The following is a 12,859-nucleotide window of genomic DNA, read 5'->3' on the forward strand; positions in this document are numbered from 1 at the left end:
GCAGATTATAAGGGAGATAACTGACATATTGAATCAGGTCTCACTAACCACTTCTAACGTTTCCATTACTTTACATGTTAAAAAAGTAATTTTCAAAGTCTCACTGTGAATTCCCAGGACAAATGACATCTTAAAGTTGCATACTGTTGCGAAGCTTAAAAAATAAGGCTTCCAAAATCATTATGCTAATGGTAAGATGATAGTAGAAATTCTTCACAAAATTTACTTGAATAAATAGTACTGAAAATCCACATTTTTACCTGTTCTGCTAACTGACAGCATGGAGGCAAATTACTCGCACATGTAAACAATACTCATACACTTTTGTAGTTAATTACATATATAATTTTAAAGTACACATTCTCAGCTTTATTTTGACTACTTTTAATCATAATACACACAAATAATGCACTTACAATGCATATGTCTAGGTTCAGTGTGTTTTTGGTACTACATAGGGGGGTGGCCATTTGACCAGGAAGTGGTTAGTGAGACCTCAAAAATGGTGATTTTAAAATTTGTTAACACATGTGGCTCTACAAAAGTTAGACTGTTAAATTGGCATGAATTAACAAATTAATTGTGTAAATATGATACCAAAAAATATGCATTATATATGCACTATGTTACTATAGGAGAGTTTGCCAATCTCATTAGTGATGTCATATTCACAAATTTGCATGTCATTAAGTATCAAATTGGTTGGCAAATAAACAAATGAATAAACAATTGAAAAGTTCATGATTAGAATCCCAATTTTCAAAACTTTATAACTTTGTTATTTTATATCAAATTTTGGTTCTGTGAAATGTTTCATTTAGATGAAATAATTCATATTTTGTATGTGGATTAAGAAACCTTTTACTTGAAAAATAAACTTGTAATGATATTTATTTGTAAACCTCTATTTTCATATAAAGTTATAATTAAAATTTCATGCACATAAAGTCTAACTACTGAATATCTATTTAAAAATTAAAATGGATAAAAAGAATTTTATTTGCAATTTTGGGAACAAAAATAATTTTTCAATTATCTTAAAAAAATTAAACGTTATGATGATTTCAAGTTGATGCCACTCAATGAATTTTTTTGCCAACCAAAACCAAATGACAGGTAAGTGATGACATCATGAAGAACTCTCCGATACAGTACTAAGCATCAAGAGAAAAAATGAAATGTATGGCACCATGTCTTGCTGAAAACATTTAAATCAAGCAGTGGATGTAACCTAAACATTTCTCAGCATTAAATCTTATTCGGCTGCAGCGTGTATGACATGTGTATAACACAAGGTTAAATCATAATGTTCAACACCCATAAAAGTTCTCCCCCCAGGAAGAATCAAATATAGCAGCTTTGGGTCAAAATAACTTACTTAAACACACAGATTTCTACAATAAGGTCAAATACAATGTCTCCTTGGACAGTTGTGAAATGGCAATCACAGGATGCATGCATCATTATTTTAGCATTCAAGAAATTAGTTCGAAGTTTAGAGCAGGTAATCCATTTTCATATAACAGCAACAGTTATACACGAGTTAAGGAAGGAAAGTGGCACAAAAAAGTAACACAAAAAAGAGACGTATAAAAGGTTACAGAAAGAAAGTAGCGAGAAATGAAGTCACAGTTTACATATAGTGGCGTGTTTAGTGAAAATATCAATTGAAAATTTTAAAAATTTGTACTTCATCATGCCTTTTATTATCATTTAATACTGATATTAAATATTTTTATATTATGTTTGCATATTAATGTCTGATAAGTTGAAAGTGTAATTTTCAAATAAAAAATATGATATTTCCTTAATTTGAATTTTTTTTTCAATTGTCATGTAAGCGGTTTACTTTTTAGTATTTTGTAAAATTAAAAAAAAATTAAATATTAAATTCAGATATGCACTTCTTTCCTTTTTTATACAATAAAAAGGCAAGAAACTATTGCTTCAAATATACATAGAAACATAGATGTATGACACCTATTTTGAAATGTACTATACAAATTCATGGTCAGTGAACTTGTTTGTACAACTGATTTATAATTGGGGTAATTGGGGATAACCCTGATCAGTTGATTGCTCCTGGCAGTGATTATTTACCTATCATAAAACATTCCTTAATCTGTTTAAACAGCAATTAACGCCTTTTGTCAAATTTATGGCTCATTAAAAATCAAAGAAATGATATATATCTTTTGACTATTCAGAAAGCAGTAGATTTTCTTTCTATTCCTACGGTAGGACTTAAGAAATGTTCTCATTCCGGTAGAAATGACATACCCACGGTAGGTTCACATGTATGTGTTGGGATTTTTTATCTGTGGAACAATATGGCTGCTGTTACTAAAAATAGAACAAAGGGGTCAGACAAGTTTTTCACATTTATCTCTAAAACCATTTAATGTGGTAAAGTCAAATTCCAACATAGTTATAAGCGTTCAGCGTGATGAGATCTATCTGTGGTCAAATTTTTGTTCAAATTTGTTAAGCCATGTTGGAGTTATTGCCCTTTTTCAATGTTTTTTCCCTATTTTAAATGTTATTTCTTTCAAAAATCTTCTCTGAAACTAGTGGACCAATCAGAACCAAAGTTGGTATGAATGTTCCTTAGGTTGTTCTGCATAGAACTGATGTTGGGATTTTTGATCCATCGAAAAACATGGCCGTCATTACTAAAATAGAACATAGGGGTCAGACATTAGTTTTTTTCATATATATCTCCAAAACTGTTGGGTATAACCAAATTGTATTGCCGAAATGATCTTCATTATAAGGCTAACAAAATTCTGCCTTGGGTCAAAGTTATCCGATGACTCCTTGTTATTGGCCTTGAAAGGTGAAAATTGATGTTTTGATTGGTTTTTTATCCTTCAGGATCAAAATACCTTAAGTCACTGGTCTATCACTGGAAAATCCCTACTCTCTCTGAACACTACACAAAAATATAGTCCAAATATAATTCCTTCTATATCATTCAGTACCTCTTTTATAACAATATAACAAGTAAATATGTTCCTTGCAATTTATCAGCTCAGTAATATTCATTATTTGTGCAAAAGAAATTAAGATCTAGTCTTCATATCAACTCAAGATTTGAGGGACTCCTTTTTGGCCTTGAAAGATATTTAGTAATAAATTAACATTTAAGGAATTTATTTCTTTCAGGAATGTGTCGGGAAGAATATAATATGTTAAATATGTTCATTTCAACACACTTATAAGTCAAATTATCCATCTTATATTTTACCATTATATTATAAACAGGAAGTGAAGAGCAGTGATTTTAACCGAGTAAAATTGACATTGATGGGAAAATTAAAATTGATAAAAGTGTCTAGTTTATGAAAATCTTGTGTCAAAGAAATTATTTACTTAAGCTGATATTGGTTTTATTTAAGTATAATTGTTATGTAGGATAAATACTCTGTTAATAAAGCTTTTGAATGTAAGTGCACATATTTTTTTTATTAGGAAAAAAGGTGAAATGGAACAAAATATGCATATGTGGGTGAAATTGGATCAGTAGTATAAGTTGACTTTCAGTTTATACATATTAAAAAGGACAGTTCTTAATAGTATTTAAAATGCAATTTATGGTCACAGTTTCGTTTAATCATATAATCTTTGAAATTTTGTTCACAAGAATAAAAAACCACCAGTGCTATCAGCACTTTGATTTCTCAATTTTCAGCCATTATCTTGAAAACTATGATAGATAGAAACTTTCAGTTGCAGAAATGATCTTTATGGTAAGGCCTACAAAAATGTGTGGAAATCCAAGTTGTCTGATAACTTCTTGTTAGAGTAATTACCACTGAAAGATAAAAAATGATATTTTTAGCAATTTTCAGCCAATATCTTGAAAACTATAATGGATAAAAAGAAACTTTCAGTTGATGATATGAACTTTATGATAAGTCCTACCAATATGTTCTTGAGTCAAAATTGTTGGACAACTCCTTGTTTGAGTTACTGCCCTTTAAATGCAAAAATTTAACCAGGTGAGCAATTCAGGCTCTTAGGAACCTCTTGTTTGTCAAACATGGTAACAAAGCATGATACCTTTACTTACTTAGTTAATAGGGCATGGTTTGCTAGGTGAGCGATTCAGGCTTTTTGAGGGCATCTTGTATAAGAATCAGGAGTATTAAATACAAAAGTTAAGGTGAACTTTTTAGCTCATATGAACTGTCTGTCATTTGTTAACAATTTTTCAAACATCTTCTCAGAAACTACAGAACAGAATTCAATAAAAAGTGGAATGATTGTTTCTTAGTATAGTGCACCACATGACTGTTGGGATTTTTGATCCTCAAAAATAACATGGCCACCAGTACTAAAAATAGAACATAGGGTCAGAGTGCAGTTGTTTTGCATATATATCCAAAAGCCATTAGGTTAAGCCAAATTTTGACTTGTAATAGTGTTTAACATGATGAGATCTATCTGAATTCAAATTATCATGAAAATATGCTGTTCCATGGTATTATTGCCCTTTTTTAATGTTTTTTGCTGTTGAAGTGAAAGTTGGTATGATTGTTTTCTTAAGGTATCTTGCTCAAATTGACTGTTGGGATTTTTGATCATTCTGAAAACATGGCCACTGTTACTAAAAATAGAACATAAGGTCAAAGAGCATTCTTTTGCATATATATATCCAAAACCATTAGGTTTACGTCTTAGAGTGGGTCTACTTTTTAGCATGAAGAAAACTCAAAGACTTCTGACATGTTTGACTCTAAATTGCAACTCTGAAAGTATATCACTGAAACCTGATGTTACAATTTGGTACAGTGTGTAATATTACATGAATTATGTGAGCAATTCCTGACAAAGTTTAGCCAAATTCTTACACGGGATAAACATGTTAAGCATGATGTGACATACCTGTGGTCAAATTTTCATGAAAATCTGTTGAAGCTGTGGACAATTTTTGTTGTTGGTATTTTTGATAATTATTACATTAAGATGCCTTCTCAGAAACTACTGAATAGCACTCAATGAAAGTTGACATGATTGTCCCTTAGGATATTCTGCAAAAAAATGACTTGGGATTTTTTATCCATGAAAAGACACAGGTACATATACAAAAAAAAGAATGTAGCTTATCAAGCCAGGTGAGTGATTTAGGCTCCTGAGAACCTCTAATTCTAAAATTTAATTATTCCCATAACCCCATATTTCACATCCAGTCAAAAGTATAGGTTAAACCAAAAGTCCCCCTGAAGGTTATAGAAATTAAGTAACAAAAAGAGGTAAGAAACAAGCATTATCATGATATTTTTACAATTACATGACTAAGAAAGAATAGATTATTTTGAAAATGAACAATGAAGTATTGAAGGCTGAAAATGATTTTGCGGGTTTTAACTTGAACTATATAAATAAGGGGCCAAAAAAAGGGATGCTTGATTCTAGTCAAATTCTTATCCTGTGTCAAGTACTTAATGAGGATCAATATTTAGAGCTGTATCAAGCTTGAATAGTATAACAATATTTGCCCCAACTATTCAGAGTTTGACCTCTGTGTTAATGTCAAGCTACACTCAGTGAAGCATTTTGTTGTCAATTTGTGAAGGCATTTGATATTTGAATGAGGTAGATCAGCTTGAGAGGATGTGTTGCTTACCATAGTTCTTGAACTTTGACCTCAAGTTCAAATTTATCATTTTTGCTTGACAGATAAGTGTCTGGACACCAATATTTTAACTCATTTGATCCAGAGTGTATGTGCTATCATTTATGTCTATCTTTGTTAACAATTTTTAAAATTTCCTTCCAAACCAAATGGAACCAAACATAATATGAATGTTCCTTAGAGTATCCCACCAATTATCGCCCTGTTGAAAGAATTTTCCAGCCAATTATCTCCTTTTGAAAGGGGCTTTTTGAAGTTCATAAATGTAATTTAACCATACAAATTTTTCTGTAAGAAATTTTTTTGAAATATTTTGGACACATAGTTTTTACATCATTTAAACACTAGTACATAGTTTTTACATCATTTAAACACTAGTAGTTAATAGAAAATACATTTGTCTTTATGATTTTGCAAGATGACAGGAAAGAACGCTCAGTGTAATATGGTAGGTATTATCTACTTTAATTGTCATTTCCAAAATTAACATCAAATAATGCTTAAACATAACTGAAGAAAAGGTTTTGTCTCAATTGCCCTTCTATTGGAGAAAAACAGTACCATTCAAGCATTTGCTGCAACCAATTCACCATCTTAGTGTTGCTGTTTTTCAGGCTGTACTATTACTTTCAATAACTGTTGGTTTATCTAATATAATTTTTCTTTTCATTACAGTACCACTGGATGTTTATGTGAAATAATTAATGATTAAGTGCAGATAAATATTTGGCAATGTCTGTGACAACAACTTATTCTTTGTTGGGGATCATACTTTCTATTGGAAATTTTTTTGTAGTTGATGGAAAATATCAAACCTATAAGAATTACGATGTGGAATTCAAAAACTTTGCTGTTTACAAAAACAATGTTTATATAGGATCTGACTTTGGATATTTCCAACTGAACTCATCTCTAGATGCACAATATATTAAAGGTATTCCTAAATTTTTGGATGACAAAGAAGAGCATGGATATCCTAATAATTTTTTACTGACGGTTTCACAGAATGGAGTTCTTATTGTTTGTGATCACAGAAATTTGGGAGAAAAATTAACTGCATATTGTATTACAACTAATGCCACAATGGGCTTTATCAATGCCTCTAAGTCAAACAGAGTACTTGGTATTACTAAAAATCCTTCAATTAAATACCTTATTACTTCAATTGATGGTACTGATCGCCTCCTTATAAGCTCTTCATCATGCTTGGATGCTAATAGTTTAGAAAAAAAATGTTATGCTGTTAAAGCTTTCAAATTCCCACCTTTTGATGACTTTCAGCCTAAAGAAGGAAAAAAATACAATGTGCAGTATAAATCAGAGTTGAAGGAGCACGTAACCTTCTTAGCCATCTTAAAAAGGAGGAAATTTATATACTTTCTTCATTTAAAAAACAGACATTCTAAACTAGGAAAGATGTGTACTACTATTGGAACTAAAAACAGCTATGAGGATACACCTATATCTTGTTCTGATGGTGGTTTTGAATACACAGAAGCTGTTGATGCATTTATATGGAATAGTTTCCTGTTTGTTGCTTATTTTAATGAAACAAAAAGCATTATATGTCGATATGAATTTTGTTCAAATGAAACTTCTAGTATTGAAACAATTGATCATGTTTTCATGAAGTCTAGAAAAGATGCAGTGAAGTGTCCTTATACGAAGAATGAGAATTCAAATTTCAAAGTCACTAGAAATGAATGGTGTTTTAATATGTCTGATAATCATTGCTACAAACTTATTGGTGATGGTGCAAAAGTAAGTTTTTGTTAAGTTGCAATATAGTTTGGATTTATAATGACAATATTGGTTATACTGTCTTTGCTTGAAACAGTTATTCCTGATACTGAAAGAACTAAGGTAAGATCAAAATGTTGTACTTGAAATTTTATCTGACCAATATATACCAGTAGTTTTTACTATGGAAAATTATCATGTCTTTTTATAGGATAGTTCTTTTGTATCACTGGAAAACATGTTGCAGCTGTATTTGTTTTATCATGCTGTTATAAGAGTCTGCATCATAGTTGTTGTGGTCATTTGCACCTGCAAACTTTGGTTTATTTTACGATAACTTGAGTAAAACTATTATTCCTAGGCCATGTGAGCTTGGTGTCCATCATCATCATCGTTATCTTAGTTAACAAATTTTCTAAAATCTTCTCTCCTGAAACTACTAGACCAATTAGAACCAAACTTGGTATGAATTTTTTTTCTTTTCATTTTCTCTAAGTTCTCCAACAGTCATATACAATCATCATTACATAAAACACATAACTTATATTTTTCACAAATATTACAACATCATTTAGTATACAGAGAATACATATACGCATTAAGAATTGTATATATTGTTGAAAATTATTGTTGAAAAATATTTCTGTAATTAATGGGGGTTTTTACAAAAAACTCGGAGGATAAAAAAAAAAAAAAAAAAAAAAAAGGAGAAATAAATCGGAGAAAAAAAACAAACAAGAACAAAAGAGGAGAAGTCCTGTTTTCTAATTTGAAATGCATTAATAAATCATTCATTTCACTTACATACATTGTGAGTCCTAGACATTAAATATATTTTGGAATCTACTCCACTTAATATTGAACTTAGTAATATACTTATTTTTTACTGTTAATATTTTTTCTATCTTATACATATCTTGCAACTTACATTTTAATGCCACTATAGATAAATTATTTTTAAAACACCTTGTATTGTAAATATATTTCTTGATATTAAAAAATATTATGTTTTGGGGGTCATTTTTGGAAAGCTTTGAAATATCACCAAAATGAAATTGGAATACTTAAACCTTGTGAAAGAAACCAATATTCAGCATTATGTAAAAAGTCTTGAACTATGTTACAATTCCATAGCATATGTTCTACTGTTTCATTTTCTGTGCAACAAAATGTACAATAAGGATCATTAAAAATTTTCATTTTAAAGAGAAGCTTATTTGTAGTAAGTATATAATGGTTTATTGTATACTGAAGCCACTGGAGTTTAGTGTTCTTATTGACTACAAATTGAAGCTTAAAAATACAATTCCATTCTAAGTTATGTTCACTCCTTTTTTTTGTCCATTAGGACAGATTTCATTTTTAGCTCACCTGGCCAAAGGCCATGCGAGCTTATGCCATCACTTGGTGTCTGTTTTCATTGTTGTCTTCGTCGTGGACAAATTTTTAAAAATCTTGTCCTCTGAAACTACCGAACTGACATGAAAAAACATTACCGCTGTTACTAAAAATAGAACATAGGGGTCAGATTGCAGTTTTTTGCAAATAACTCAAAAACTGTTGCCTTTAGCAAATTTTTGGCATGGATAATATTGTTCAGCATTATGAGACGGACCTATGCCAAAATTTTCAAAACAATTGGTCAAGTGATGTAGGAGTTGCGGCCCCTGGAACAGTTTTTTTTCATTTTTCGCACGTGCAACTTTGAAAATCTTCTCAAAATCCAGAGCACAGAATTCAATGAAAGTTGACATATATGTTCCTTAGGGTATCCCACACAAATTGACCGATAGGATAGTTGATTCATGAAAAAACATGGCCGCCATTACTAAAAATAGAACATAGGGGTCAAATGGCTGTTTTTTTGCAAATAACTCAAAAACCGTTGATATAGCAAATTTCTGGCATGGGTGAAATTGTTAAGCATCATGAGTAGGACCTATGCTGAAATTTTCAAAACAATTCATTCACTAATGTAGGAGTTACGACCCCTGAAACAGTTTTTTGGTTGTTTTTTTTGTTTTCACATGTACAACTTTGAAAATCTGATTCTGTAAAATCATTTAAGATCATTGAATGAAGATAAGCATAATAGTTCTTTAGTGTATTGTGCTCAAAATGACTGTTGTGATTTTTAATCTGTGAATAGATATGACTGCCTATACTAAAAATGGAACTTATGGGTCATAAGACAGGTTTTTGAAAAAAATAAAAAAAATGTTGCCTTTAGCAAAATTCTGGTTCAGGTCATGAAAATGCTATTAAAGGCATTTCCTGCATTTGACAGTTTAGTTGATTTTAACTTAGCCTGTCTGATTCCTCAAGTTTTTCAAATAAGCAAATGGTTAACCAGGTGAGGGATTCAGGCTCTCTTGAGCCTCTAGTTCACTAATATATTGTACATATCTTTTGACTCTTTATAACTTCTAATAAGGTTTTGAAATACAGAAGGGATAAATGGTCTACATAGAAAAGTGGTACCTTTTATGAAATATTTTGCTGCTGATTTTACATCTGCACTTAAATTATTGTATTTCATAACAATATTTATTCTATACTTTTGGTGTAACTGTTCTAAAGTAAAAAATGAACCATCAGAATTATACAGATCAATAATATAAATAATACCATGTTCAAACCAATCTTTGAAGCGTGGTGGCTCATTATCTATTTTAATTATATTGTTTAACCATATAGGATTTGAAAGAAAATATTCCCAATTAGTGTCTCTTTCTCTGTCAATTAACATTTCCCAAGATCTTAAAACATCTTTCCAAAAATAATTTTTCATCTAAGATATGACTTTTTTATATAGGCACCATCACAACTAAACAATTTGTTTTTGTCAACATAAGACATAAAAATATTTCGCCATTTACAATTTTTTTGACAAACTCCTCTGATCCAAGTTGATTTCAGTGCATTTATAAGTACATTTAAATTAATCATTTTCAGTCCATCTTCTGAGTATTCTTTACACAAAATATCTTTTTTAACCTTATTGACTGGTGAGTTCCAAAATGACGAGGTTTATTCCCTTTTGGTAAACAAGTAATAATTCATTGTTTCTGAGTAACAGAAAGTTCACATATATCATAACCAAAGTTTAAAGATTCCACTACAAAGTGTTGAAGATCTTTCAAAAAAATTTGAAAAATGCTGGAAATGGAAATTTTTGAATTTCAAGAAGAGATTTTATAATAATTGTAGTGTTACATATATTTCTGAAGTGTAAATTAAATAATATTTTATTTTTACAATAGAATATTGATCATTACGTTCGTTCGAACACTTGTTCTCATCGCAATTAAAAACATCCGAATGAATCCGAATTCACCACATCCAGTTCTGTCATCACCCGGAAACACACCTGGAAATACAGGTAAGCAATTAAGTTTTAAATGAGCGTTCAAATCATAACACTCATAAAATTATTATTGGGGCCGTGGTGGGCCATTCAGAACTGTATTTAAAACTACAATTATTATAAAATCTCGTCTTGAAATTTAAAAATTTCCATTTTATAATAATTATGTTAAATATATTTCTGAAATGTAAATAAAATAATATTTCATTTTTACAATAGAATACTCACAGTTTCCAACTGATTTCAAAGTATTATTCCTTGTAGGCGGTGTACAAATAATTTTCACACACTCTGTATAAATAAAATCCTTATACCAATAACATCAAACGTCAAAAAACATCAGAACAGTATATACAGAAATTATATACATACAACTGGCCATTCACTGTTCTCAAAAACACATACATGAACATAAAAACATTACTGTAATACTTTATGGGAATCTAACTCCCTCAAGTAAAATTTGGCAAAAGTTGATTCAGAAGCCCAATCTGCTGCTTCTAAAATAGTTTTGACAGATGCACCCTTGTACAATGCCCAAGTTGGAGCAATCACTGTTGTAGAATGCACTTTAACTTCCATATTTTTATCTGTATATGCCGTTTTGATTGCCTGAACAATCCAACATGAAATAGTAACTGTTGTTACTGGTTTATGTGGTTCTTTAATAGCCAAAAATAACTTAAAATTGTCTGGCGCTTCCAATCTATGTCGAAAATCTTTAGTCATATCTAAATAGATTTTCAAACATCTCTTAGGATCCAAAAGTGTCCTTTCCTCAAAATGAGAAACATGTATTTTCATCCAAAATGGCTTTGTCTATCCTGTTTAGATGAACCATGTCTTATGAAAGTAACACCCTTCTCTTGTACCTTCGTAGACCCTTGATCTATTCTTAGACTCTGCAAATCACTACATCTTCTAAAAGTAGTTATAGCTAACAGAAATACTGTTTTTAAAGTAACCAATTTTAATGAAACTTTATCAAGAGGTTCAAACTTTGAACTTTCTAAAGCTTGTAAAACAATTTGTAAATTCCATTCAGGAAGTAATTTTACTTGAGGTGGCCTAGAATGAAAAATTTCCTTAATCAACCTCGAAATGTGTGGATTTTTTCCCACTGGACAATTCTGAATTGGAGACAAAACTGCCGACAACATAGATCTATAACCAGATATGGTTCTATATTGTAAACCTGATTCATATAAATAAACCAAAAATCAGCTACTTCACTTAAAGATGTTGAATATGGAACAGTTTGTAATGAACTACTCCAGCTATTGTATGTGACAGACTTGGTGGAATAAACCTTCTGAGTTCCCTGCCTCCATGAAGCAGTGGGCAACTCTCTAACTGGTCCTGAAAAAACTTTCTGCTTTGAAGTTTCTGTCGAAAGAAGCTAAGCATTCAGATTTAACATCTGTGGATCTGGAGGATAAATCTGAGTTCCTGTTTGACTCGACAGATTTTTCCTGTAATGGAAGTTTGAGGGGAGGAGCTATCAACAACTCCAATATCTCCGGATTCCAAATTCTCCTTGACCACTGAGGAGCTATCAAAATTACCTGACAACGGTACTGCCTGATATATTTCAATATTGTCTGAATTAGACAAATTGGAAGGAAAATGTAAACGAACATGTTCTCCCATGAAATCGACAGTGCATCCAGAGCCACTGCTTCCGGATCGACTGCCTGTAACTGTATGGGTCTCATGTGTAGACGAGTATTTAGTACTAACTCCACACAAGAAGCCATCATACCCAGAATTTTTAGATTATCCAAAGCCACTGTCTGACCTGAAAAAATCTGAATCAAGACTTGAATTTTTTGTACCCTTTCCAATTTTGGATGTACAAATCCCTTGTCTAAATGAAAAACTGCCCAGATAAGTTATTTTCTGAGTTGGAATCATACTTGACTTCTCCTTGATTATTATGAACCCTAATGAAAGTTTTGTTTAAGTTTGTTTAAGCATAGGATCAAGAATATCATCTAAAGTAGGAACCTTCAAAAACTCTACTGCACTATCATGTATAGGGAAAATGTTCTTGTATTCTTCTTGTAAGATGTAATGCAATCAGGGTTCTTGCTACGCCAAGAATTTTTAAGAAT

General features: G+C 30.9%; 1 protein-coding gene across 6 annotated transcripts in view; it reads left to right on the forward strand.

The window, feature by feature from the left end:
- LOC148627148 (plexin-A4-like) overlaps nt 1-12,859 on the forward strand; it is a 219,591-nt gene that overhangs the window by 49,376 nt on the left and 157,356 nt on the right. For all 6 annotated transcript variants that reach the window (XM_088568591.1, XM_088568599.1, XM_088568559.1 and 3 more), the window contains one exon: nt 6,314-7,399. In XM_088568591.1, the coding sequence (XP_088424717.1) occupies nt 6,371-7,399 (1,029 nt within the window). In that variant the 5' untranslated portion in view covers nt 6,314-6,370. The remainder of the gene's footprint in view (nt 1-6,313; nt 7,400-12,859) is intronic.

The sequence above is a fragment of the Perna viridis genome, chromosome 1 (assembly GCF_037379345.1).
Source record: "Perna viridis isolate PV_CMFRI_1.1 ecotype Kerala chromosome 1, ASM3737934v1, whole genome shotgun sequence".
In the NCBI taxonomy this organism is placed as follows: Eukaryota; Metazoa; Mollusca; class Bivalvia; order Mytilida; family Mytilidae; genus Perna; species Perna viridis.